We start from the raw sequence: 25,999 nt of genomic DNA, 5'->3' as shown, positions 1-25,999 counted from the left end.
TTCCTACGTCACTTGCAAGAACATTACATAGTGCCTTGTTCGCATGTGATAGATGCATCCAAGAATATCCCGACGGATACGCGGAGCAGGCCCTAGCATGTGAAGAGGGGAGAATTCCTTCAGTTGCATTATCTACATGAAGTGGTACTATTGAATGCTTCACGATCAAAGCTACAACAGACGTACCACCACTTCGTTGTCGCATACACCATTCCATTTTCTGCCACCGCAATCATTACGGAATCATTGATCAGATGTTCCCAAACTACAAAAGTCTCGCGGGCGCCATCAAAGCTTCGTACATTGAAAAACTGACATGCAGCACAGATGGCTAAACAAAGAGGTCTCGAAACTTTGAGCCGCTTGAAGTGCCTGCGACTGTGGTCAGCAATGAACCAGTGCTCTATGATCATGTTCGACATAATGATGGGATCAAGGGCTGCCACAGCATGCTGTGGTTGACAGCTATCAAGAGTATAAACGTAGACGAATGCCTCATCGTCGCGATGCCCGATAAAGAAGCTTAGAGCATTGGCATCTTATTGTCTGTACCTCGATCGTGCCTTGAGACTTAGAGTCAGCTATACTTGAATCCCTGCGGACTCGCTTTTCAGACGGACACTCAGTAATGCCAGGGCCAAAGCCAAACGGGCAGAGAGTTGCAAGCTACAAGCGCATCATTCTATGCGCTGACGGCACATGGCTTGCATCAGACCTGGGTACTAAAGAGGTGCCGAGTAACGTCGCTACTGTAGCCCGCACGCTATCGCCAACAGGGTCGAACTCAGAAGGTGAACTCGTTCCCCAGATTGTGTTCTACCACTCCGGTCTCGGCAGTGGTGCTCTACCCCTTCAGAAGGCTATCTCTGGTGAGTGTATCCCAATCCCCTCGAGACAAGGTCGGGGCACACGGCTGACAAAGTTCAAAGGTGGCCTTGGCTGGGGCTTGGACTTAGACATCTGTCAGATCTACGAGTTCATAGCCGAAAACTACGAGCCAGGAGACGAGCTATTCTTCTTCGGCTTCTCGCGAGGCGCCTTCACGGTGCGGTCCGTGGCCGGGCTCGTATGCGATGTTGGCGTGCTGTCCAAGGTCGACATGGCCCACTTCCCAGCCCTGTGGCACGCCTACCAGAACAATCAGAGTGGCCAGCCGTTTGCGAGTTCTCCTTGGTACCAGGATAATGCTCAAAAGTTCCATCTTTCGAGTAATGTACGCATCAAAGTCATCGCGGTGTGGGAAACTGTCGGCGCTCTGGTCAGTATACTTCCGGCCTTGATGCGATCGATCTTTTCAAGGACTAACGCAGAGCAGGGCATTCCAGAATGGCCTCTGGTGAAAGCCTTGGAGAAGATAGGGGTTCCTGTCAACAGTGATTTGAAGTTTTACAACACGAACCTATCACCAGGTGAGCCAATTGTGCCCTGTCTTCAGGGCTCATTTGTGTGACTGACCGTCACTCAGGGGTCGACTATGCATTCCAAGCTCTTGCTCTTGACGAACAGCGCCTCACGTTCCCCCCAACAATGTGGCACAAGACAGAGAAGGCTCCTGCGATAGACTTGGAGCAATGCTGGTTTCCTGGTGTCCATGCTAATCTCGGCGGGCAGGGAGAGATACCTGCAAGCCAGAGCGACCACGGTGAAATTGGCAACATCAGCTTTGCATGGATGGTACGTGGATTTCGACGCTTTTCGCGTCTTCCCTGGGCAGCTCTTCCGATTTCATTGCAGAGAGATTCTAACAATACGACAATTTAGGTTGATAATGTTGCCGGCATGCTGACTTTCAACGGTGACGCCATCGACAAGTTGGTGAAACAGCACCAGCACGCTTTCACGATCAACGCCATCCCTAACGGCTGGGGTTGTGGCCCCATCATCAGCGACTTTGCTGGCGTCCAAGGTGCCTTCTTCCGCCTCCTCGGCCAGCAAGATCGCACGCCCGGGAACTACCCGCGGGATCCAGGCGACGGCCAAGGCGGCGCGACCAACGAATCGTTCCACCCTATCGTTCGGTTGCGTAAGAGAAAGGTCCCCGCCTGGACGCCCAAATCCATCCAGGACTGGTCGCTCAAGGAGCCTCACGGCGGGCAAGGCTGGTCGTGGTCTAGGATTGGCTTACCGCCGATGAGAGAGTGGTCCCTGCGAAAGGAGAAGATGCATCTGGCGGTCAAAGTGGACGGCTTGACGAGGTTCGAGGTTGGGGAGAGTCTCTCGAGGAGACTGTGTCCGCCGGATATACTGATGGCTCTAGACAGGGAGCAGTGAGAAGACTGCCACCTTTAGAGACTGCTGGCTATGGTGGCGTTTTTGCAAAGCTTGAAGATAGGAGGATAATGCCTAATAGTCTAATTCGATTCAATTCGTGTCCTCTTACCATGGTCTACTACGGTAGATACTCCCCCGGGTGGGAAGCAAAAAAGGCTGCGCCCGCGTTGAATCACAGTCAACATGAGGATGAGAATTATTCGCCAAACGCCAGTCAATGGTCATCTTGGTAACAATTACAGACAGCAGTCAAAAGCAAAAAGAACATACAACAGCCGGTATTCGCTGGTCGTCACCGACCCAACTACTAATCAGCCCCTCAGCGGCTTGACTATGGGAGAGCGGACGGGATCCCGTATTTTCCACTGGGTATGGTCGTATGTGACAGAATGAGTAGTAGCTACTATTCATGAGGAGGTCAACCAACAAAAGGCTCACAATTGAACATGTGTCCCGTCATCATTTGATGTCTTCTTGCGGTAAGTACTCTCCCGGGCACGAAGCCGAACAGGCTGTCCCAATGGGGCCGATGGAGCATCATGTGCCCAGGTAGTGTCGCCTCGTTACGAAAGAAACATGATCCTGCGCGTTGAATCGAAGTCACGATAAAGAGTCAAGCAAAATGGACGTGTTGCGTCAACATCATCAGCTGCGATCAATAGTAACATTCCACATCAAATAATTGTCAAGTCCTCTAGACTACCCGCGCATCTCGACGGCATTCTCTGCCGCTACTGTCTTGCCAAAAGCCGCAGCGGGTGCCTCGCTGTCCTGTTCGCTTCGCTGACTGCTCGCGTCTGTCTTGGTGTCCGCTTTGGACTTCATAAGCGGCCAATGACCATGGACTTCCTGATACCTCATGGTGATGAAGCCGACAATGACGAAAAGCCAATACAGATTGTACGAAATGACCGAACCATAGGTGGCGGAGTTGGTCCAGCCCAGGATAGCGTTGAAGACGCCCCAACCTGAGCCGCCATTGGTCTTTGGATTGCAGCACTACCACATGTCAGGACAAGGACAGCAACATTCGACCAGGAACATGGACTTACGTTGACGTGCCAGACACTCTTGGTAATATCGTAGGATCCTGGACCACTGCCCAACTCTTCTGCATCACCGGCGCCAATGGCCTTGGACCAAGCGTGTGCCTCAAATGACCAGACAGCGCGCGACATGAGCCCGGCAGCGACGAGGTACAGCAGACACGTCGAGGCAATCAAGAACAGCTGGAGTTTCGCCGTGGAACCGCCCCTATCAATCATCAGCCACGTGCGTTTCGACAGATACAGATAATGCAGACTTACTTGTACAAGAGGTAGCCCACAAGAGCGCCAGCCAGCAATCCAACGACCACAGGAAGAGGAACAGCGGTCGCCGGCGCCGAGAACGAGACACCCGCCACGAAGATGATCGCTTCGACGCCTTCACGCAGCACCGTGATGAACGGCAAGATGAACATGGCGTATTTCTCGAGGTAATGCTTGATCCGGCCACTGAAACTGACATGGGAGACCACCGGGCCTTCGATGGCCGCCGCAATCTTGACGCGCCATTTTTCCTGCATTTTGCCGATGCGCAAGAGGGCGGCCCCGACGACGGTGATGATGATGCTGGCGACCAGGGCAAAGGCGCCTTCATACAGCAGTTCGCCGCTGTCCCATGTGTTCTTGCCGGCTGTGTAGAAGGTGCTGATGACGCCGGCGCCAACAGCGAGACAAATAAAGAACCCGAGACCTGTGCCTAGCCATACCTGCGGAGAAGGGGAGGGCATCAGTATCTCTGGTACGCGACGATGGGCACATGGACTACCGCGTCATGAGTGGACATACCTGCCGTTTGAGCTTTTTGTACACCTTCTTGTTCGCTGCTGGCCCATCGAGTGTCTGCTTCAGAAACGCCAGCAAGACGGAAACGATAATCACGGTTTCGAGGGACTCTCGGAACACGACCAGGAACACTGGTAGGGAGAATACTTGAGCCGTCATGGCGAGATAGTGCTGGGGATGGTCCGTGTACTAGTCGATGGAGGGACAACGGCTGCAATGTGGACGTCCTATGGCCAGGACGTGGTGCACCTCGGGGGTCTGGGAGATTATCAGAGGATCGATCAGATAACCGGCATCGGGTCATCGGGTGCAGAATTTGATCAGATAAATGCAATGGTGGGTCGGGGCTGGAAACGACACGCCACATTGACTGGACGTCGTTGGTCCCAGGTAGGGCAGGGCTGGCCAACCTCGGGTACGCCAAGTGCAGCAGAGACGGGGGCTCCTCGGTTCCCGGCAACGTGCGCTTCCTTCAGGCTTCTGGTGCTCGCAATTGACAGCGCGAGAGGGGGAGGTTGGAGAAAGTTGAGGATACGGACTGCCCTTCTTCTTCTTCTGTTTCACCCGGATTGACAATACATCCTTGGTCTGCGTCCCTCTGCTAGGACATGGCAAGCTTTCACCCAGGACACATCAATGACGACTGGACAGGAAGCTCTGCGTGATTAACATGTGCCAAGCAAGGTTGATCTGTGCGGAGCAAAATTCCACCCCGGCAGAGCTGAGCTCTGTCCTCCAATCAACGTCATGGAAAGTCCTCCAATGGGTCCCCCACATCAGATCATTTTCTTGATTCGATTGATAAGATCTCCACAGCAGGTTTCATGCCATGCCATGCCCTCCCGATCTGCCACATGTACCCACGGGCTTGGGTCGTGAACACTCCTCGTCCCTTCGCTTTTATCGCGTGTGACACATCTCGCCTCTGCGTCTCCAAGTAGGCAATTCTTCACGCACTGCGCGCCTACAGTGTATAACGTGCTCGACCCATGCCGTTCAGCATGCGTCCTCAATTCTTCTCCCTCTTGTTGTCGCTGGTGACCTTCTCCTGGGCTGCCACGGTCACGTTCGACCTGGACATTGGCTGGGTCACGGCCAATCCAGATGGACAGGCGGACAGGCCTGTCATTGGTATCAATGGCCAATGGCCCATTTCTGTCCTCGAGGTCACTCTGGGTGACAGGGTCATCGTCAATGTCCTCAACTCGCTCGGCAACCAGTCCACATCCTTACACTTTCACGGTTTGTTCATGAATGGCAGCACGCACATGGACGGGCCTGTCCAAGTGTCGCAATGCGCTATCCCACCAGGCTCCCGCTTCACCTATGACTTCGAGGTGAGCATACCTGTCATCGTCGCTCTCGCTCTGTACACTCATACTGTCTAGGTCAATCAACCAGGCACGTACTGGTATCATTCTCATAATAAGGGACAGTACCCGGACGGCCTTAGGGGGCCATTTATTGTTCATGATCCCGATGACCCCTACAAGGACCAGTATGATGAAGAGGTCGTCCTCTCCGTCTCGGATTGGTACCATGACCAGATGCCTGAGTTGATCTCCTTCTTCATGAGCAGACGGAATCCCAGCGGGGCCGAGCCGGTCCCCCAGGCCGCCCTGTTCAACGACACCCAGGACCTATCCCTAGCTCTGCAACCGGGAAAGACATACTTCATCCGCATGGTCAACATTGGCGCCTTTGCCGGGCAGTATGTGTGGTTTGAGGGCCACAACATGACCATTGTGGAGGTGGATGGCGTCTACACCCACCCTTCTACAGCCGAGATGATATATCTGTCTGCCGCGCAGAGATGCAGCTTCCTCCTCACCGCCAAGAATGAGACGGACACAAACTACCCATTTGTGGCAAGCATGGACACGGTGCGTAGTCCCACTCAACTCCTTTCCTGGAAATGTACCACTGCGACTAACACAAATCGTCGTTGCGTGTGCAGAGTCTTTTTGATGCGTACCCAGAGGACCTGAACTACAATGTTTCTGGGTGGCTCGTCTATGACGACAAGAAGCCCCTTCCGAAGCCTGCCTTGGTCGAGTCCTTCGATGCCGTGTTCGACGACATGACCCTGGTTCCGTATGACGACCAGCCTATTCTAGGCGAGCCAGATCAGACCGTGACCCTCAACACCATCATGGGCAACCTTGATGACGGTGCCAACTAGTGAGTTTCCATCCTTCGGGGAGACACGCAGCATCAACCTAACATGCCGCACAGCGCCTTCTTCAACAACATCACCTACACCCACGCCAAAGTCCCAACCCTCTACACCGCCCTGACAGCCGGCGACCAAGCCACAGACCCCGCCGTCTACGGCACCTACACCCACTCTTTTGTTCTTGAAAAGGATCAAATCGTCGACATCATTGTTAACAACATCGACCCCGGCCGCCACCCTTTCCATCTACACGGGCACGACTTCCAAGCCCTGCACCGCTCCCAAGCGGAAGCCGGCCCCTTTGAGGACTCCAACGTCACAGCAGCCTCCTTCCCCGCCATTCCCATGCGACGAGACACCTTGGTCTTGTACCCGGATGGAAACATGGTTCTCCGCTTCAAGGCCAACAACGCTGGTGTCTGGCTGTTCCACTGCCACATTGAGTGGCATGTTGTGTCCGGGCTGGCCGCGACGTTTGTGGAGGCTCCGTTGGAGTTGCAAAAGACCATTAAGCTTCCACAGGAACATTTGGACATTTGCGCGAGCCAGGGCATTCCGACCGCGGGGAATGCAGCGGGCAATGAGGTGAATTTGCTCAATCTGGATGGTCAGCCCTCGCCGCCGGATCCGTTGCCAGCAGGGTAAGTGACGTACCCCCGTTTGTTGTCTTTGATTTGATGTTGCCGTTGCTAATCTCTTGTGTTCCGCGTAGTTTCACGACCCGAGGCATTGTGGCTCTCGTGTTCAGCTGCCTGAGTGGTATCCTGGGCGTTGCGGTTCTTGTCTGGTATGGCTTGGCCGGAGGGGAAAATGACCCCGGTCTCCAGTCGTTGGCTGCCAAGGTTGATGCTACGCCAGAGATACGGGCGATGGGGGGTGACGGGGAAAGAACAGGAGAGCATGGCGTCTCCTCTGGCGCAGACGCAGGAATACGGCTGTGAGGCCTGTAGGGAGTACCAGTGATGAGTTCTTTCGAGCATGATGCTTAAATTTAATGAGTCCAGATTTCTGGCCTTGAACCTCTCTATACATGTTTGCCTTTGAATATCCCTATCTCTGTATCAGAGATTACCCTCTCCGCGGCTCTACCGTTGTTCGCTCAACCTCAAGTCATCTGTGGACGCCATCAAGAGACCCCTAGGACAAGGGGGCCTTTTCACCACCGACTGGCCGCAGGCAATCCGCTCATCCTGGAAGAACAGATATGAATCGCAGTATGCGTAGTTATTCGAGTCACACACCCTCTCTCTCTCTATTTATTCTGTTTCTTATTCTTCAGGAGTATGCCGGTGGACCTTGAGGGTTCCTGCAAGACCTGGAATTCATTATCAATCACACATTCGAGTTGCTGGATGCATACTCTCTCGAATAGTGAGAGTTCCGGACTACGAGTAAAAGAGTAGTACGCGGCATCTACATCACCTGCCTCCAAAACTTTGCCTGCAATCGTGTTCGCAATGCCGCACTTACACGCCAGAGAAAAGCACCAAGGCTCCTCACATCACCAAGCATGCACTTCGGTTAATATTGGAATCGAGTATCCTTAGAGCGATTTTCCACCACAGCATCTGCGCCACCAGCATAACATCCGAGCTTCCTGCGTTTTCATCACCCCGTGCGCCAAGGACATCCTGTGAGCTTGCACCATGCACTTTGACAGCGTCCTGAGCTATGAGAATCGTCCACGTCAGAGCGCCGAGACTTCCCAATTTCACGGTGGTTATGTGCTAGGGTACTGGTAATTCTCGCTCAGGTTGTCACTTCACCGGAACGAGCTTTCTTGTACAGATCCCTTGGACCGGACACCTAGAGCTATTGCTCGCCCCTTATTTGGAGTCACTGTATCCTCATATGAGGTAGCGTCCTGCTATTCTACCGACCTCCTCTTCGAGCTCTCAGGCTTGGAAGTGATTTGGCAATGCCAGGATGGCCCAGATATAGGTCACTCACCACATATATGTGAGTCTGTGGGGCCACTGCCGGCCACACCGCATCAGTCAATCTTCAGAACGGCGGTCCAGGCTGGACTAACACGGGACAAGGTCTCAGCTAGTCCTTTTCCCCACACTGAAGGTCCGGTACGTCGGCATCAACAGAGCATATATTGCAGGGGCTGATTCAATGCGGAGGTCAGAAATCAAACATCATTGGCTCCGTCCGTCCGAGATGCCAGGGAGACCATCAATGCTCACTGCACGAGCCGGGGTTCATTCAGCCTGATAACGGAGAATAGAGTAATAGGCTAATAGCATCGCAAGGCACGTTCCGATCGCCAATCTCGGTCTAGGCTGAAACTACCCCAGATACAGCCATCACGACGCCGAGGTATACGTATCGTCATCGCTGTATAAGAGCTCCTGTGTGCTCCGTACCATGCGATCCAATCCCATCCATTGACCACCGGTGCCAACAACACCAGATCCTCACTTTCGCTGCTCTCGACTTTTTCAAGATGCGCATGACCCTTGAACTCGGCGGCCTGCTGCTGGCCGCGCAGGCCTTTGTTGCCAGCGCGCAGAACTGTCCCGCTATCCACGTTTTTGGTGCTCGCGAAACGACTGTGGCCCCAGGCTACGGTTCCGCTGGCGCTCTCGTGCAGCAAATTCAGAGCGCATACCCCGGAACGACGTCGGAGGCGATCACGTACCCGGCTTGTGGCGGTGGAGCATCCTGCGGAGGGATTGCGTACGGTGACTCTGCTCGCCAGGGAACCGCTGCTGTGGCTTCGGCTGTGAACAGCTTCAACCAGCGATGCCCAAACACGCAGCTTGTGCTTGTTGGATACTCGCAGGTAGGTATTGACGCGGACGACCAAGAGAACATCGCTGACCATGCATTCAGGGCGGCCAAATCATGGACAACGCCTTCTGCGGAGGTGGTGACACTTCCTCTGGTATCTCCGATCCCAGCATCCCCATCTCGAGCGCAGCACAGGCCCAGATCAAGGCCGCCATCTTCATGGGTGACCCGCGCTACCGTTACGGTCAGGCCTACGGTGTCGGCACCTGCCGTGCTTCTGGCGTATGTCTCTTGTTGTTTATGGTGATCGGACGACCTAACCAGCGTATAGTTTGCCGCCCGTCCAGCCGGTTTCACCTGCCCCAACGGAAGCAAGGTTCAACTCTACTGCGACTCGCAAGATCCCTACTGCTGCAACGGCAACGACGCGAACCACCACCAGCAGTACGTCTCCATCTACGGCTCCCAGGCCATGACCTTTATCCGCGCCCGGCTCAACGCTTCTGGCGGCGGCGGCACCGAACCCCCTGCTCCGACGACTACCTCTGGCAGCGGTGGTGGCGGTGGTGGTACCTGCTCTGCTCTCTGGGGCCAGTGTGGTGGCAATGGATGGAGTGGCCCGACTTGCTGCTCGAGCGGAAGCTGCAACAAGGTGAACGACTGGTACTCTCAGTGTGTGAACTAGGGTCGTCTTGATTGAGAAACCAATCATCGATGGCGGTAGCTCTTGGATGACAATGAGACAAGACAATCGTACGTATGTAGAGAGTCCACAATGTGAATGGTTCGGCGTGTTGTCCCAAGCAGTGCAGCATCATGGCGGCTCTCAGTCATGATACTACACGGCGTATAGGTGAACGCAAGGCTGAGGAGTCAGGATGGTGTGATCAGTCCTTGTCGGTGCTCGATATGCTGTCTTGATGTTCGAAGACGGAAAACGAGGACGGTCGCTCGCGTGCCTAGGCGTGTAGAGGTTGGTTCATGATGAACTTGGGTGACGTGTCCTCCAGTCATTAGAAGTCGAATTGATTTTTTTTGGGGTCTCGAGTATTGTGCTCGTCGTATATGAGTGAGGTGTCGTGAAAATCGGGAGAATATTATGTGACTGACTGGGGAAGATGATGAAAGGAACATGAAATGAAGTGAGAAGAAAATAAGAAACGCGAAGGAGACGCCTCTGTCTGTGAGGCCCACCTCAGCCGCCTGCCTAATCACAAGACGATTGGCACAATCAGCTTGACACAACACAAATATTAAAGGTCAGGGACGTGGAGATTTATTTTCGCTGGACTAACCCGCTATATCCAATATAATTGACTTATGTTGTCATTGATATTGCAAAAAACTCCAAATACCTTGGATGCAGAAATAGAACCGAGCTGCCCCTCGCCCTGTCTTGACACAATGACTTACCCTATCACGAAGACATTCGCAAACTTCTCGACACCAGGCCATACGAAATGGTGTTCGTTACTCCTGCATCTACTAAGCGATATAGGTTCGCAATATCAAAATGTCAACAGAGCGGAATTGCATGAAGGTTGTTTGTTTTTGACATCAGATTGTTTCCTATCATCTATTTGCAAATCCGGGGTTAGTATCAACCCCTTTTGTCAAATCCTAGTCTCCTTTCTCAAGGGCTACGCGTTAAGGACATGGCAGACCACTTTGAATTTGGCCCATTTCTCGACAGTACGCGGCAACGACCAGGTCTCACCTCCACCAGGTCCCCTTACTCGAGGTCCCGAACAAGGCGGATACCAAACATGTTGGTAGCCACCTCGCTAGACGTATACGCACTGCGGTAGTTGATGCGCAAGTTCTTGGGGTTGTAGTTCCACGCGCCGCCACGTACCGTCGGGAACGGGGCGGGTCCCTTGTGCATAGAGCCGTCGCTGGTCGCGGACGACAGAAAGGGTTCCCAGTCATCCGCCATATACTCACGCGCGTTGCCCGTCATGTCGTACAGGCCATAGCCATTGGGCTTGAACGAGGCCACGGGGGCCGTGTGCGGGAACCCATCCCACAGCTTGTTGCTGGGCCAGCGGAAGTGGTTGACCTCAGCGGAGCTGTTGTCATACGTGTTGGCGTACTCGGACGCCAGGTCGAGGGTGTCACCCCAGAAGAAGGTGGTGTTGGTGCCGCCGCGGGCGGCAAAGTCCCATTCATCCTCGTTGGGGAGGCGGTACACGGCGCCGGTGATGGCGGACAACCAGCGTGCATAGGCTTGGGCTTCGTACCGTGTCATCGCCACGACGGGGTAATCGGGTGCCTGCGGGAACCCAGGCGAGTCCCATGTGAGGTTCGGGTTGAAGACGAACCCGCTGGCGTCCCACCAGCGGGCGCCGCCGCGGGTCTTGTAGCCGGTGTGCTTGATGAAGCTGGCAAACTGCGCGACGGTGACCTCGGTCCTGCTAAAGGCCAGGGGTGTGCTGATTTTAATTTTTCGCTGAGGGTACTCAAAGGCGCGTCTGTTCTCGTCGACGTTCCACTTGTCGTGCTCCTCGGGGGTAGCACCGGCGATGCAAGATCCGGTGGGGATGACAACCATGTCGGGCAGGTTGTACCCGTCGGAGAAGATGAAGCCAGGCTCGGTGTCGTAGGTGATCTTCTTGCGACCCATCAATGGTTGACCGGCAGTGACATCGCCATACGGCTCCTCGAGGTTCTTGCTCATGACCTCAATGGCAACCTTCCATTCGGCGACGTTGTTTGTCAGGTACTCGTCCGTCTCCAGGGCCCCGGCCACGTAGTTGGGGTCGGACGATTCGGTGACATAGAGCTGACACTCAGTCAGGAGACGATCGAGAGTCCAGACAACATTCTCCCAGCGGGAAGGGGGAATCTCGGAGTCCGAAGCCTCGGCGACGGCGCGGAATGCTTCCATCGCCTTGTCCTGGACAGGAGAGTAGGTGTCATAGATATTGCCTTGGAAGGACAGGGTGTCCGCGAGAGAATGGAGACTCTCACGTACGCCATCGACGGCGGACGAAGCCGCGACGGCTCCCGCAGATGCCAGCAAGGCGCGAAGGGCGAATGACTTGAACATGGTGACGTTTGGTTTGGGAGTCAAGTAATTCGATTGATGCACAGGAGAGCTTTCTTTTCTGACGAGAATGTCCATTTATAGGGAGGGGCCCCGAAAGGTTCACACCCACGTCTGTGAAAAAATCCCAATTTTAGCAAGGTTGCTACGTGTGCGTGAGGATGAATATAGCAAGGTGCTGATGTCGTGGAAACTAGTTGTATGAGGCGAAGAAAGATAACGCGGAGAATGCCACTAGAAGAAGCAAACCAAGCCACAAGTTCAACTCCCACCAAGGACACTTTGACCGACAGGCCGCACTAACAAACACAATGTTGACTTTGAGATAGACCTCGGGACTGGTCAACCTCTAAGACATGAGATGCCCTAGTTGCCTTGCTTGGTTGGGGCTTGCCCCTGACAACACGTGTTTTATTGCTGGCTGAGCTGTTCAATTGAGGACACGTGAGCAACGACGGCCTCAACGTTTTAGCCAGAGCTTCCAAGACCGTACGCTACTTGAAGAGATATTGAGAATGCCGGTCGACGATTTGAGAGTCTTGAAACCAGAACTACCTTCTCCCAACGAAATCGTTGAAAAGATGTGGCTCAACCCACTCCCCAGTCGTAGAGTAAGCCAACATGATCACGGCGGCTTTAAACGTAATAATGCACCGCCAGGGAGCAATTTAACGAGTCCTCCATCAGCCTTTAGACGGCCTATCCATAGCTGCACTCGTCAGTGCAATGCCCCCCATGCTTACAGGACAGACACCATCCTTCCGCCTGCGTGTGGGCAAACCAGCATCTCTTCCCGCGCTGGCAGTAGGGCGCATTGCATCTCTTCGTCTTCCACAGCGCAAAGTTCTGCTCCGGATTGTCGCGAAACAAGTCCCGTTCCTCTCTGGTATGCTGGAAACCGCACTCGCCTCTCTTCCGGCAGCGGATCCGGTCGGGACATTGCTGTGTCTGGCGGATGGCGCGACGATGGTCCCTCGCTGGGTCGGATCGACTCACTGTATGCCAGCCATCGCTTTTGTCCGGAGCATCATTGGCGACCGGCACGTTGGTGCTTTGCGCGTGCCTTTGCGGAGGTCCTGTGCTGCGAGGGGGCTCGGGTTGCCTTTGAACGGGTTTGCTGTCCACTTGCTTCGTATCGTTGGCGGCGGGCTGACTGGGACCGTCCGTCAGCGGCTTGTACATGTTCTTCCTTTCCACCACCTCGGGCGCCTTTCGGTTGAATCGCTGAGCGTATTCAGGCCACGATATGACCGTCAGCATGCCGTCAAACAGCTCCCGCGACTTGAAGATCATGTCCTCAATTTGAACGACGTTGGGAAATTCCACGAGTATCTCCGCTGTGGATTTGGCTGGACTTATGTAGAACAAGCGGCGCAACTGAAGGAGCTCCTTGGCGATAGAGTCCTCGTCGAGCTCCTCGGCAGCTGGCTCGTCCAGTCCACATAGCACCATGGTTCGCGCGGGGTCAACGGGCTGCGCCTTGTTGCCCTTGCGGGTCGATCTAAAATTGGTGAAGAAGATGTTATTGAACTCCTTATCCAGGTGGTGGATCGTCAGCAGACCCTGGCGGTCGTTCTGCTCATTGTAGTACTCCTTGGCGATGCCGTTCTTCCATCCCCAGAGCTCCACCCGGATATCAGAGTCCAACACCTTCCTGACGGGCGGCAGTATGTCGCGGTCGCCCGTGATGACGATGAACACCGTCCTCTCCTTCCTCTGCTGGACCTTGGGGTCGTAGCGAGCGCCTACGTGGAGTTTGGTGGCTTCATAGACAAGGTCCGTGGCCAGCGAGTTGTCCACTTCCTTTTCCTTGTTTTGCGAGTTCCGGTTGTAAATCTTGGTCTTGAACTTGAATCTGTTCTTAAACGCATTCCACACGGAATCGTTGGGCGGTGGCCGCGACCCGTACAAGAACGAGAGGCCTTGTGTGCGCGATTTGCAAAGCGTGCTGACCAGCCTCCCAATATCGATCCGAAGACGTAGGTCAATGTCGCTGTCCTCCAGTTTGGGCATGTATTCATTGCCAGAGGCGGCGAACTTTTGTGCCTCAATCCAAATGTTGGAGTCGTCCACGAAGAACATGCACGTTTCGTCAGACTCGTCGTGCATCGTGGCCATGTGTGCTGTGTGTGTCCTGGTATCGTGGGTTGAAGCTAAGTCTAGCTGTGAGAGAGGCGTTGTGCGAAATGAGGTGAATGTGTACGCGCCACGTCAGAGCATTCACGCCCAAGGGCCAAGGCATCTCGAGCCTGATTGTCGCTGCAAGCCTCCATGCATGTCGACTGGAGTCTTGCGAAACCCCGCGCCGTGCGTGACGTGACGCTGGGGTGGCGAGTGACGATGATTGACCAAGTACCAGCCCCCCAGTATTGAATTCATGTCCGTTTCCGCGACCAACCCACATTCCCGGGACAATGCCTCGTTTCCGATGTTTGCACCCGCTCACACAAATCCGGGCGGAGCACCATACGACCAGTCAACCGAAACCAGGGACCCCAACCACCCGAGGAGGAAATCGTTTACCAAATATGATCATAATATTTGATTGGGTCTTGGGCCAATACTACCTAGACCTGCATCTGGCTGGCCTTCATCACCAGCCCAGCAACCTTAACTAGTGAGGGCCTTGTCAACACCGCGTCCACTCCTCGCGGTTCAGCCACATAGTCTTTGTCTCCCGTTCGAACTGCGACAATAACCTCTTCTGATTCCGGACAGGTACGTCCTCCCGCCTCTGAGGGAGCACACAGCCATCCCACATGTATTGATTGGAAAGGACACCGGTCGACATCTTCTCAGCGACTACCTCCCACTGCACCCTTCCACGCATCGTAGGGCAGTTCATGTCGTCGCACCATGTGATGCCTCTTCCCAGCTCGTCATCTCGGAGACCGTAGCTTCGTGGATCGATGTAAACCGGCCAGAGTCCGTCAAGGATTGTCGGGTCGACCTCTGCCAACACGGGTATCATAAGACGGCTCTCGTACTTGACTGTGGGGTATCCGTCTCCCTCGATCAGACCGTCCATGTTTTCGAGGTAGAGGCACCGATCATGATCTAGATATAGTGCGTCATCAAACAGGCTCTCGCGCGTGACAGAGCGGATGTGATGGGAAGTAAGGTGCGGAGGGCCCAAAGCCTCGGGGCAGAGGTCGTGAAGATCATCCAATATCTTTTTGCAGATCTCGAACCCGTCTAGCTCTTGCGTGTCGACTTTGATGACAGACTCCCATGTGACATGGACGCATAGTTCGGTACTCCCCTCAAAAACTCTGACTGTGAGGTTGCCAAATGGGCAGCGGTCCGATTCGGGGGCATCGTCTTGATGAGCAGGATGCGTGCTTTTGACGTATACACCACCGGCTTGCCGCTTTATGTGGCTGAACGATTCCGGGATATCTTCGTTAAGTCACTTTTGCCACTCTCGCAGGTCGTCGAGAGTAATGTTCCAGTGGGAACAGAGTGTCCGGTAACCTTGGCGTGCAATACAAGTCCGTATTGTGGTATCGCGTTGGGATGGACTGAATTGGACAGTGGGATGCTCTTCGTTACAAGCATGGCAGTGGAGCGGGACTGTGAGGTCGAACAGGCGCAGGATGTACGCTTCGTCAAGTGCGGTTTCGCTGCACCCGCGGCAGCGAGAAGATGGCTGTGGCGTTTGCATCCAGTGGTCCAACTTGGCCACAGCACTCCGATATTGTTCGTCTGTTGACGTCTGCTCAGGGTGGGTTATTGACGTCTGCTCAAGATGGGTGAGAAATTGTACCAAGACGAGGACTGGAGTTGATAATACTTGGTTGCTTACGTCAGTTCCAGAAGTACGGTCGCGACCAAATGCTGAGATAGCGTTGCCGGGTTCCTCTACAACATCCTCCATGTCAGGGAGTGCATCAGGTTGTGCTCCCACACCTGTAGATGAGGTCTGGACCGTCTGGCCCGTGGTCGTGGTCTCCGGCTCATGCTGGTCTCCAAGCTGTTGATATCCGAACCAACGATTTCTGAGTTGGGAAAGACCGGTCGACTGCAGAAGGGACCGTGCGCTGGACGCCGCTTTTGAATCAACATCATTGTCAGTAGGTGGGGTGTTTTCTTTTCTGTTTTGTGCTGGAGGAGTGATGGTCATTCCACGCAGGAACCTGTTGGTTCCGTCCTTGTTTCCTTTCATCTCGCGGTTCGTGTTGCCTCAAGGGATTGGATCTTGGAATAGACGGCAGAAAGTAAATGAAGAGAATGCGCAAGGATAGTCGTCGAAATAGAAGTAGGGGAACAGAGTGCTGCATCTAGTCAAGGTTTGGAAAGAAATCAGGTGAGACGAGGTGGACATCTGGATTCTGGACTCTGGAGTCACTGGAGTCACGGTCACTGCCAACTGGTGACTGGACACAGTAACACGTGGTCAGGACACGCACTGTGTGCCCAAGTATTCACTCAAGCCTTTTTTTTTAAGTGGCGGCAAGGCGTAGCTTGCTTTAATCATTAACCAGTGCATACCGGGAGTACCTGCCTACCTAGGTAAGTACTTCGTAAGTAACCAACGTATGCGTTACGAGTGCAACCTTACCAGCTAAACTTACAGGTAAGGTACAATAGACCGTCATGCAGCATGCTACTGTACTAGTAGTCAAAAACTCAAAGCTCACAATTTCATACGCACTGTGGATCCACCAATTTACTAGCCTGAGAGACATCAACTAAGTAGTTCATACAGGTACTGCATGTCAGCACACTTAGAAGGGGCTGCTGGCATAATTGATTATAGCAGTGTCTTTAAATGTTTTCCCTTTTTCGTAGTCAAGCGTCCGTTCCTAGGAAGATGATCCGGGATTATCCTCACTCTACTGGAAGTTTATATTAGTTCATAGTTCTGGTCAATTATTGGTTCACGGTTCTGAACTTCTGATCAATCGTTGTGCCTAGCCCTGTTCCTACATTCGGTGGCTTCCAGTTCGTCGACACTTGCCCCCATCCATGAACCTCCTCACTCAGTCTCAACATCTCGCAAGCCTCAGCCCCATTACTTCTTGGGTGACTCCTGCTTCTCACCCGCACCATCACTCTCTGTCGCCGGTGCGTCGCCGGGAGTTTCGCTCTCTGCCGCCGGTGTGTCGCCAGCTGTTCCGCCTTCAGTCGCCGGGGCGTCGCGAGGTGTTTCACTCTCAGATTCGGGTTCAGCTGCGGGGGGGTTGGATTCTTATCGGTTAACCCGCTGCTCGAGACGGTCCAACCGACCGCTGAGAGCTTGGCTGTAAAGTAACGTTAGCTGCTGCAATAAAACGCTCGCAAGAGGCGGGGAGGCTTTACTAAGTATCGACCAAATTCGGGACCAAGTCCTTGAGAAACACGTTCTCGTCTTGCAGGGACTTATGTTTGTCTCGCAGAGACCGAGACTCACCCTTGACCGAGGCGAGCTCCTTCCTCAAGGTGGCCGACTCAGTGCTCGAGCTTCGTTGATACTTCTTCGCCAGGTCTTCCAAATCCTTGATCCGGGACAAACTGAGATTTCATAGAATCAGCAAACATCATACCCTCAACATTAGGCAAGGGACTCACGACTTCTCAGACTGTCTCCACTCAGCATATGCTTCGGCCAACGCGTTCTTGAGTGCAGTGTACTCCGCTGCCACCCAAGTTCTCCAGACGTTGCCAGTAGAGTCTTTGTAGATGTCGGAGGGGAACACAAAATCAAACAACGAAAGCAGAAGCCGCTTGTTTTGCTTCTCCGGAGAGTCTCTCACCGTCTTGGCTCCTTCCGCTTGTTTCTTTCTCCATTGCTGACAGCGATCGACTGTAGTATTGGCGATTTGGAGAAGAAACGTCAACATGGACGTTATTGCCGTAGACCATGCTTGCCACCCCATGATGGCGATGTACAGGAATTGAAGTTTGTAAAGGATCAGGTTTGCTGGGGAGAAATGGTGTTTTTTTCTTGGGACGTGATAATGTAGAAGACTAAAAGAGCCTCTGGTCTGGAATTTCTCTGCAGAGTAGGTAATAAAAACAGCTTGGGCATTCACCGTCTGATAACAAACACAGCTTTGCCTCAACTTCAGCTCACATTGCAATCAGTCTGCCTGAGTGACTGCGAAGGGCTCTACCCACGCCCCTGGACTCTTGTGCAACCTGCTCAGAGGACATCAGTGAACAATATTCACCTTGGTTCTCCTTGAGTTTCTGGTTGGAATTATATGTCTATAGTCGGTTTGGGGATGTCAGTATCACTGAAAGGTTGGAATAAATGTACTCAGTGATTGGAGCTGTCTCGGGCACGCGACCTTCACCAACGAATGGGTCCCTACCTATTTTGACGCATGCCAAACTTGCTTTGTCCACCGGATTGATTCAAACCACCACGTCGCATTCACGGGTCTCTCGGTCAAGGGAACAGGTTGCCCGTTCTGAGCGCATTGCCTGCCTTGAAGGCCCCTCCAAAGAACTGCTAATACTCGTGAAGCTTCAATTCCATGTTCCCTACTTGCGGGCGTGGATAGTACTTTCAGCAACAGTCTCTAGGCTGGCAGTGTTTGAGTGGTATTTGGGGCGAATATGAAGTCTCCTTTGGATCCAAAACTGTCAAAAATGGATTAGGGGTAACCTAATTTATCTAGAAGCCCGCCCAAGCCTTTTCACATTGGCATGAGAATTGCCCATTCAGCGGACGTTTCCGTGGCTTTTTTCAAAGCCAGAAGCCCTCACATGAACCGGTCGTCGGTCTGATCGACTCCGCCAAACCTTGGGTCCAGAACCGCAGCTCGCTCAATCCTAGCGCGGCGGTCGTTAAGGGAGAAGAGTCCAAAAAGAAGATTCATCGGTCACGGGGAGCTTTTGAGTCAGCCATTCATGAACCAAATTCAGCCGCGCTTTTGCGCATTTGATAACATAAACTGACAGCGGTGATCAATACCGTCGCCCCAGGGCTCTTCCGCCATAGGCGATGAGAGGCCTCTGTCCTCGCAATGCCCAGTCACACTGACCATAGTACTGCCATCTACGTGCAATTCTTCCGTCAAACAGGCGCTTCAACTCCTTCTGATCCTGAACAGACACCTGTTCTCGAGGTCGGGGGCTCCCAATGTCGCCCCAGAGATTACGGCGGGTGGTATCATTCAGACTCAGATCCAGGCGTCCAGCGAGCACCTCCCAAGGGATTCTTCCCCGCATTGTCGCGCAGTCCACATCATTGCACCATGTGATGCCTCTTCCCAGATGATCCTGTCCAAGGCCTAGCTGACTGGGTTGAGAAAGGCTGACCACAGGTAGCTGTCTGTCAAATCACCCCCGGCTGACCTGGGGAGCGTAAGTGTGTCGGCATAGGCAAGCCGGGGTGCACCACAAATCTCGAAGAAACCCTGGCCGACCTTGGAATCCAGATCCCCGATTGGACCGTTCAGGTTGTTGAAGTAGATTCTAGACTTTGCCGTTAATTTGAGACCGGCAGTGTTGGCGTGTAGGTCCTCGGGTGCAAGGGACCTGATGTGGTAGGGCGAAAGAGGTGCAGGGCCAAAAGCCTCGGGGCAATGTCGGTGAAGCTGTCCGATAGTCCTCTTGCAAGCCTCAAATCCAGTCTCTCCCTGGGAACTCGAACCAGGTGTAAATTCCCACCTGGCTTCGACAAACAATAATTCGACGCCGTGCTCCCAGAGATAGAGCCTGACATTGGCGAACGGACATCGGCGCGATGCCTCAGCGTCATCCTGGTGAGAGGGATCAGGGCACTTGACAAACAGCGTCCCCCAACACAACTCTATATTTGTGGCTGTCTCTGGAATGTCTTCGTGGAGGTATCTCTGCCAGTCTCGAATATCGTCGAGGTCGACCTCCCAGTGGGGACATAATACACGAGAGCCTTGACGCGCGATGCATGTGCGCGAGGCAGTGGCAGCTCGCTCCCTTGCGGTGAAGTGTACCGCACGATGCTTCGCATTGCAAGCGTGACACTCGAGAGGGGTTGTGAGGTCAAAAAGTCGGAGGGTATATCCTTCATCGCGTCTCGCGTCGCCGCACTCCCGGCAGTAAAAGGCTGGAACTGCCGTGTCTCCCTCGGAGCCGGCCTCAGGGGCAGCAGCTGGATCTTCGTTGGCCGTCTGCGCAAGGTTCATTAGTTGAGACGTTTTGGGACCTGGAAAATTTGCGGAACGTACCTCATACCCTGAATTCGAGTCCGCATCAGATCCCAGAGTGTGGTCATCCAACGCCTCTGTAACAGTCTCTACACTGGGCGGGGTGTCAGGCTGAGTCAAGGCCGGTATCCCGCCCAGGTCATCCCCAAGCTGTGTATACCCGAGCCTGCGGTTTCTGAGTCGGGAAAAGATTACTGTGTTGTGGAATTGGAGCGATCGAGCGCTCGAGGTAGCCGAGATCGACGTTCCGTTGAGATCATCCTCTGTAGTTGTGTTGCCCATGGTGTGGTAGACTGCAACTTGATGCGTCAAACGCGAAGAAATGGAAAGGGGGATGGCCAGAATGTGTCGAGCTGATTATAGAATAAAATCTCTGGTAAAGGGAGTAGTTTTAAGACAAAGAACGAGAATGGTAAGCAGGTAAGGTTATAGTGAGAAAAGTGAAAGTAAACGCTAGGAGAAGTCAAATAAGGTGTCGGTGGTCATATTGCACTTGTGTCTCCTGTCAGCTGCCGACGCGTATCAGGGCTACCTTACCTTACTATTGGCAAACAATCACGTTGCCAAGCAGTATCTTCTTTGTTGTGGTGAAACAGCAAACTGGTTGACCGCAATAACCGATTAAAGCTGTTCGTCAATACTCTTGGCGCATGTGTGTCTAGTTCAGGTAAAAGTATACGTTAGCTTAGACAACATTTCTTTCATCTGTTGAGCCGTCGAAGCCGTAGCAGTCTTCGACTCAATTATGAGATTGAATATTTTGCACGTCACCCTCCGTTCGCACACAGTTCTCCATGCAATATCCACGATTCGTATTCATTCAATACGCACCGCGGCGCCCTCCAAGATTCCGCTTTGCTAGTGCCAGCACATGCCTCGAGCATGCCCAGCGACATCCAAACACTTCATGTAAACTGGCAGTCAGTCTGATCTGTCTTGACGACCTCCTCAAGACTTGAACCCAGAATCCCGGCGCGCTCAATCCAAGCCTTATCACCATTAGTACTTGCTGACTTTCTCATTCCAGCGTATCGGAGCACTTACATCCAGAACGGCTTCCTCCAGGTGCTGCTCCCTGCTCAGGACGAACAGGGTCGTAAAGTTGTTTGACTGGACAATGGCAATGTCATCGGCAAGGTCTGCTCAGTATCAGCGCGTGGAACACTACCCCATTCCCAGTAACAAAACCCACCCTGCACGATGTAGTTGGGACCAGCACAGTCGGGGGCAGGCTGCCCGGGGAATTGCACCCTGAGCGCGCCCTGTGCACCATACGCGGGATCCGCAGGCGAAGCGGCACCCAGAATGTTCACAGCGCGGCCCTGGGCTTCGCATGTGTTGTTAACCTGCACCGTGCCATCGGTCTTTGTGGGGTCAGCAATTGACTCTCGCGTGCAGAGAAGAGGAGGGAACATACATTCAAGGCATATTGCGCGTATATGCACTTGCAGCCGGCGGTGAAGGGCGCCAGCGTGCCAGCCACTTGATACCAGCGTCCGAGGTACGGCTCGAGCTGGAAGCCGGGGTCGGCGGTCGGATAATAGCATTGGCCATCCCACAGCGAGGGGACAACATTGGATGTCTGCGTTTGGTTTGTCGTTGCGACCGCAGACACGGCGGTGGCCTGGAGGAGGGCGGTGGCACTTGGGCGCATGGTGGGTGAGGTGGTGGTGGTATGGTGGTGTGGAATGGGGGTCAAGAAATAAGCTTATCCAGGATGTGGCGCCTTGCTTTTAGTGTTCCAGCTGCAACGTCTTATAGTCGTGCCATGGGAAACATCGCACATCTTGGCGTTCCGAACACCGAGACCGAGCATGGGGAGAGGTTGGCACACATGTACGTATGACGCGTGGTTGATGGTGTTCCTGGGGAAGAAACGGGAGCTGGTGACTGGGCTGGCGTCGGCACTTGAGAGTCAATGACGCACGTCTTGCGGGTGCCGGTACGGAGTACAGGGTTGCCAATTGCCAAGACGGCACCTGCCAGCCACACCTAGTGAGCTACCCTACACAGGTATGACAGGAAGCAAGTCGCGAGGTTCAGGACTTGATGAGGCGATTTATCAAGGTGAATGGCTATTGTGAAGAAGTCAGAGCAAGGCGACTATTGGGTAGACTGAGAATCTAGTTCTTTCTGTCAATAATTCGTGGGTGCACTCTTGCTCATGAGACGATGTTTTCCATCCAGCACTCCCATGCAAACATGCACCTCAACGCAATCATTATTTACAAAACAGATCAAGCAAAAAGGTATCAACCAATCAATTACGCTACAAATACAGCCTCTACGAAAAACGCACGACAAACCCGCTTTCGAACCACCACCAACCATCAAACATTGTTGTCGGCGCAGCTGAAGGCCTGGCCAATCTCCCCGCTCGCGTACGCGTCAATAATGGACTGTACCGTGCCGTACGTGCCGCCGACCGTCAGAAACACGGCCAGCAGGATCATGAGCCAGTTGAGCCAGTACACGAGGACCTGCCACCACGCCCCCTTGCGGTAGTGCTGGTGGTCGTAGATCCACAGGTACCCGGGCAGACCCAGGGCGAGCGGCGCAAAGGTCAGGCTGCCGGCCAGGGCCAGGAGGTAGTTGAAGATGGGGATGCCAGACGCGAGGAGGAACGCGACGACGGACATGCCGAACGTGCAGCCGAGCCAGACGGACCAGTGCACGACGCTGTTCTTCTGCAGGTGCGGCGAGTCGCGCAGCATGCGCACAAACAGGTACTTGGCCGCGACGTGGATGTACAGACAGGCGCTGACCAGCAGTCCGATGAGACCGACGCCGTAGGCCACCTTTTTGAGGGTGTCGCCCGCGCTGCCCAGGCTCGGCGAGGCCACCCACTTGCCGCAGTAGGCGTACACGACGAGGGAGAAGGTGAGGTAGGACGCGGTCACGATGCTCATGCAGAGGTAGACGGCCTTGTTGTAGTCGCGCGGGCGTCGCATCTCGGAGATGACGGGCAAAAAGGCGGACGTGCCGGCGCCCGAGCAGAAGATGGTCGCGACGGAGGTGATGGCGCTCACAAAGGTCGGATTGCCGATGACGCGGTAACCAAAGTCGTATTCGCCCGTCTGGGGGGCGGCAGCCGGGCGATCACGTTGCGTGACGCCAACACTGGGAAGAAGTTAGCGAGGACGAGAAGAGAGGACAAGACAAGACATACACGACGATGAAGACGGCAATGTACACGGAGAGGAACCCCGCCCAGGTGAGCCAGGCAATCTTCTCAAACTTGCGCGCGCTGGCGAGAATAAACACGGCAATGGTGCACACGGCCATGAACCAGTTTGTGCAGATGGCGTGGTTGGAGAAGACGTTGAGGGCGACGGAGGAGCCAAAGATGCCCGCGGCCCCGACGATGGCGTAGGTGACGAGGAACAGGACGCCGACGACTTCCTTCAGCCAGACGCCGCCCACGACGTTGGCCATGTCGGCGATGGAGTGGCAGCCGGCGTGGGCGTTGCGAAAGTTACCCTGTATGATGGCGCAGTACGTGTTGAGCGCCTGCCAGCCGAGGACGTTGATGGCGCCCGGCAGGGCCCCGAGGACGTACATGGCCGAGGGGATGGTGAGCACGCCCACGGCGAAGATGACTGTCTTGTGAGTTGGGTACGCGGAGAGAAAGACAAGAGGAACATACCTTTGAGGAAGATGACCGACGCTTGAATCCAACCGACGGTGCGAAAGTCGACCTGGCCGTCGCCCCGTTTGAAGACCTCAAAGTTGTCTTCCGCGTGGCCCACCTTGCCGTCGTCGACGCTGCCGCTGGCGCTGCGCATGAGCGCGGGCGCGGGCGTGATGCCCTCGTTCTTCTCTGTGTCTGCCATGGCGGGATGTAGGAGAATCTAGTCAGACGCTGCTCTTGGTGGATGTGTGCGCGGGCTAGTCTAGTCTGTCATGAACCAAGCTCGTGGTGATGGTAGTAGACGAGGCAGGCGATCGTCGTTTGTCTTATACAGTGAGCCACCGTGAGCGCGTGAGCCATACCCCAACGACAGACAGATAGGTGAGCAGCTCTCCCCGCCTTATCTCTGTCTCGTGCGTGCGTACGTAGCTGGGCAGTGGGTATGGGGTTTGTTGATGGTGGCTCGTCCAGGCCTGCTGGATCTCAGGGGAGGTTATCAGCGTGAAGAAATGGGGCCGAGTCAAAATCCCCGGGTTTCTGGACGCAGAAGTGGAATGAAAAAGTGGAAATGTGGCAAGGCGGGACGCGTGTGATTTGATGCTGGTCTGGGGCGTTGGAGGTCAGGTTGGAGACTAGCCTCCCAAGGGGTCTATCAGATACGCCTGGCTTATCATGGGGTAGCAGCGGGCGCGTAGGTGGTTGGAGTTCTCTTGGGGTAGAGATAACCCCTCGAGGGTCTTGAGTAGCTCGAGGAGCTCGAGGTGGCTTGAGGAAGTTGAGGTTGGAGGTGTTGACTGGAGCTGGAGGTTGGACCTGGAAGAGGAGGCGTCTGATATGGGACGTAATGCCTCAAGGAGCGAGGCGCTTTGTGGAAAGCATCTGTGGAATAGCTTACATGTGTTGTCTACAACGCCAAGGCACAGCATCACTTCGGATGGATATGATAGTCAAGTACAAAATCTTCATCTACTTCAACATGGCCCCTGGCGCAGCAGGCATCACCGCCCCCTCGGGCGCCTTGACCCTCGCCTTAAAGTCATCACAAATTTCCGCCATGGTCACAAACTCCACGCCCTCATGCCCCTTCATATACTCAATGAGCCGCTCATGCATCAAAATTGCATGCGGTCGCCCCGACACATCCGGGTGGATGGTGATGGGGAAGATGAACTCGTCGTACTCCCGGTAGAAGTAGTCAAAGTGATCACGCCAGATATCCTCGACGTCACGGGCGTTGACAAAGCCGTGGCTATTGGGCGCCTTTTTGATAAACATCATGGGCGGCAGGTCGTCCAGGTACCAGTTGGCGGGGATCTCGACGAGGCCCGTCTCCTGGCCGCGCACGAGGGGCTTCATCCAGGCGTCTGGGTGCTGCTTGTAGTCAATGGGCGTCCAGGTGTCCCCCGTGCGGAGATAGTACGGCTCGCAGTCCGTGTGGCTCATGCTGTGGTCGTACTCGATGCCGTAGTCGAGCAGCAGCTGCGCGCCTTCGACTGACGTCTCCCACCAGGGCGCGACGCTGCCCCGGGGCGGTTTGCCGGCGAATTCGGTGAGCATCTTGTACGTCTTGTCGAGGATGACGCGCTGCTGCTCAATGGTCATGTCCGTCGGGTTCTCGTGCGAGTAGCCGTGCAGGCCAATCTCGTGGCCTGCGTCCCGCACCGCCGCCATGTCCTCGGGGAACGTCTCGAGCGAGTGGCCGGGGATGAACCATGTGCCCTTGATGTTGTACTTGTTGAGCAGCTTGAGGACACGCTGCGTACCCACGGTGCCGGCAAAGTAGCCTGTCTCGTCAGACTGTGTCTATCAAAAGAAGGGATATACACACCTCTGCTGATGTCGTTGGTCGAGTCCTCGCCACCGTATGAGCCTAGCCAACCCGCCACAGCGTCCACGTCGACGCCATAGCTCACGAGAACGCGCTTCTTGCCCATGTTGCCTGTCTTGTCTCTGTATGTGGGATCAGTTGTCGATGACAGCAGTGACAGCTCGAAGTGAGGTCAGAGCTGAGACGTGGAAATGGCACGATGTCATGACCCTCCCGAGTCCCGACCTCGGAAGGGTCCCCGAACATGGCGGGGAAGCTTATCATGCTGTTGGAGACGAGAGTTACTCCAAGCCTCCAACTATCAATGACTCCAAGATGTATTCGGGCTGCATCATGATGATGGAGTCAAACGGCGGGGAAGG

General features: G+C 54.4%; 12 protein-coding genes across 12 annotated transcripts; 3 read left to right on the top strand and 9 right to left on the bottom strand.

Moving 5' to 3' along the window:
- Positions 1-628: 628 nt before the first annotated feature.
- On the top strand, positions 629-2,333 carry F5Z01DRAFT_750400 (uncharacterized protein; the record flags this gene model as incomplete). Its single annotated transcript, XM_046267020.1, has 3 exons — positions 629-1,409; positions 1,466-1,674; positions 1,762-2,333. 3 exons carry the CDS (start codon positions 629-631, stop codon positions 2,269-2,271), a joined length of 1,500 nt encoding a protein of 499 aa, XP_046118441.1. The 3' UTR covers positions 2,272-2,333.
- A 493-nt stretch (positions 2,334-2,826) lies between these two features.
- F5Z01DRAFT_655475 (iron transporter) lies at positions 2,827-4,742 on the bottom strand. Its single transcript, XM_046263510.1, has 4 exons — positions 4,104-4,742; positions 3,579-4,024; positions 3,324-3,525; positions 2,827-3,270 (listed from the first exon to the last, which is right to left on the bottom strand). Exons 1-4 carry the CDS (start codon positions 4,257-4,259, stop codon positions 2,971-2,973), a joined length of 1,104 nt encoding a protein of 367 aa, XP_046118440.1. The 5' UTR covers positions 4,260-4,742; the 3' UTR covers positions 2,827-2,970.
- Positions 4,743-4,926: 184 nt separating this feature from the next.
- On the top strand, positions 4,927-7,322 carry F5Z01DRAFT_655470 (Cupredoxin). The gene is made up of 5 exons (XM_046263509.1): positions 4,927-5,437; positions 5,489-5,983; positions 6,058-6,281; positions 6,336-6,917; positions 6,989-7,322. Exons 1-5 carry the CDS (start codon positions 5,090-5,092, stop codon positions 7,215-7,217), a joined length of 1,878 nt encoding a protein of 625 aa, XP_046118439.1. The 5' UTR covers positions 4,927-5,089; the 3' UTR covers positions 7,218-7,322.
- Positions 7,323-8,728: 1,406 nt separating this feature from the next.
- F5Z01DRAFT_681523 (cutinase-domain-containing protein) lies at positions 8,729-9,700 on the top strand (the record flags this gene model as incomplete). The annotated part of the gene is made up of 3 exons (XM_046265697.1): positions 8,729-9,067; positions 9,118-9,297; positions 9,347-9,700. 3 exons carry the CDS (start codon positions 8,729-8,731, stop codon positions 9,698-9,700), a joined length of 873 nt encoding a protein of 290 aa, XP_046118438.1.
- A 1,047-nt stretch (positions 9,701-10,747) lies between these two features.
- F5Z01DRAFT_636589 (C-type lectin protein) lies at positions 10,748-12,064 on the bottom strand (the record flags this gene model as incomplete). The annotated part of the gene is made up of 1 exon (XM_046262224.1): positions 10,748-12,064. The coding sequence occupies one exon, from the start codon at positions 12,062-12,064 to the stop codon at positions 10,748-10,750; it is 1,317 nt and encodes a 438-aa protein (XP_046118437.1).
- Positions 12,065-12,775: 711 nt separating this feature from the next.
- F5Z01DRAFT_607456 (uncharacterized protein) lies at positions 12,776-14,170 on the bottom strand (the record flags this gene model as incomplete). The annotated part of the gene is made up of 1 exon (XM_046260774.1): positions 12,776-14,170. A coding segment is annotated over one exon (1,395 nt), but the record flags the coding sequence as incomplete, so codon positions are not given.
- A 157-nt stretch (positions 14,171-14,327) lies between these two features.
- On the bottom strand, positions 14,328-16,226 carry F5Z01DRAFT_687288 (uncharacterized protein; the record flags this gene model as incomplete). Its single annotated transcript, XM_046266004.1, has 2 exons — positions 14,328-15,441; positions 15,475-16,226. The coding sequence occupies 2 exons, from the start codon at positions 16,224-16,226 to the stop codon at positions 14,691-14,693; spliced, it is 1,503 nt and encodes a 500-aa protein (XP_046118435.1). The 3' UTR covers positions 14,328-14,690.
- A 1,135-nt stretch (positions 16,227-17,361) lies between these two features.
- F5Z01DRAFT_636586 (uncharacterized protein) lies at positions 17,362-17,919 on the bottom strand (the record flags this gene model as incomplete). Its single annotated transcript, XM_046262223.1, has 2 exons — positions 17,362-17,554; positions 17,612-17,919. The coding sequence occupies 2 exons, from the start codon at positions 17,917-17,919 to the stop codon at positions 17,362-17,364; spliced, it is 501 nt and encodes a 166-aa protein (XP_046118434.1).
- A 1,347-nt stretch (positions 17,920-19,266) lies between these two features.
- On the bottom strand, positions 19,267-20,771 carry F5Z01DRAFT_108727 (uncharacterized protein). The gene is made up of 2 exons (XM_046257386.1): positions 20,200-20,771; positions 19,267-20,142 (listed from the first exon to the last, which is right to left on the bottom strand). The coding sequence occupies exons 1-2, from the start codon at positions 20,458-20,460 to the stop codon at positions 19,282-19,284; spliced, it is 1,122 nt and encodes a 373-aa protein (XP_046118433.1). The 5' UTR covers positions 20,461-20,771; the 3' UTR covers positions 19,267-19,281.
- An 89-nt stretch (positions 20,772-20,860) lies between these two features.
- Positions 20,861-22,040, bottom strand: F5Z01DRAFT_707465 (Calycin-like protein). Its single transcript, XM_046266451.1, has 4 exons — positions 21,596-22,040; positions 21,371-21,542; positions 21,223-21,317; positions 20,861-21,167 (listed from the first exon to the last, which is right to left on the bottom strand). The coding sequence occupies exons 1-4, from the start codon at positions 21,830-21,832 to the stop codon at positions 21,084-21,086; spliced, it is 588 nt and encodes a 195-aa protein (XP_046118432.1). The 5' UTR covers positions 21,833-22,040; the 3' UTR covers positions 20,861-21,083.
- Positions 22,041-22,400: 360 nt separating this feature from the next.
- On the bottom strand, positions 22,401-24,333 carry F5Z01DRAFT_108719 (transmembrane amino acid transporter). The gene is made up of 3 exons (XM_046257385.1): positions 23,825-24,333; positions 23,348-23,777; positions 22,401-23,298 (listed from the first exon to the last, which is right to left on the bottom strand). The coding sequence occupies exons 1-3, from the start codon at positions 24,009-24,011 to the stop codon at positions 22,509-22,511; spliced, it is 1,407 nt and encodes a 468-aa protein (XP_046118431.1). The 5' UTR covers positions 24,012-24,333; the 3' UTR covers positions 22,401-22,508.
- A 353-nt stretch (positions 24,334-24,686) lies between these two features.
- On the bottom strand, positions 24,687-25,947 carry F5Z01DRAFT_736767 (polysaccharide deacetylase). Its single transcript, XM_046266791.1, has 2 exons — positions 25,638-25,947; positions 24,687-25,593 (listed from the first exon to the last, which is right to left on the bottom strand). The coding sequence occupies exons 1-2, from the start codon at positions 25,741-25,743 to the stop codon at positions 24,776-24,778; spliced, it is 924 nt and encodes a 307-aa protein (XP_046118430.1). The 5' UTR covers positions 25,744-25,947; the 3' UTR covers positions 24,687-24,775.
- Positions 25,948-25,999: the final 52 nt, after the last annotated feature.

This window comes from Emericellopsis atlantica (assembly GCF_019669845.1).
Source record: "Emericellopsis atlantica unplaced genomic scaffold F5Z01scaffold_13, whole genome shotgun sequence".
In the NCBI taxonomy this organism is placed as follows: domain Eukaryota; kingdom Fungi; phylum Ascomycota; class Sordariomycetes; order Hypocreales; family Bionectriaceae; genus Emericellopsis; species Emericellopsis atlantica.
The sequence above is the reverse complement of the archived record's forward strand: the minus strand, read 5'-3'. Positions and strand labels throughout refer to the sequence as shown.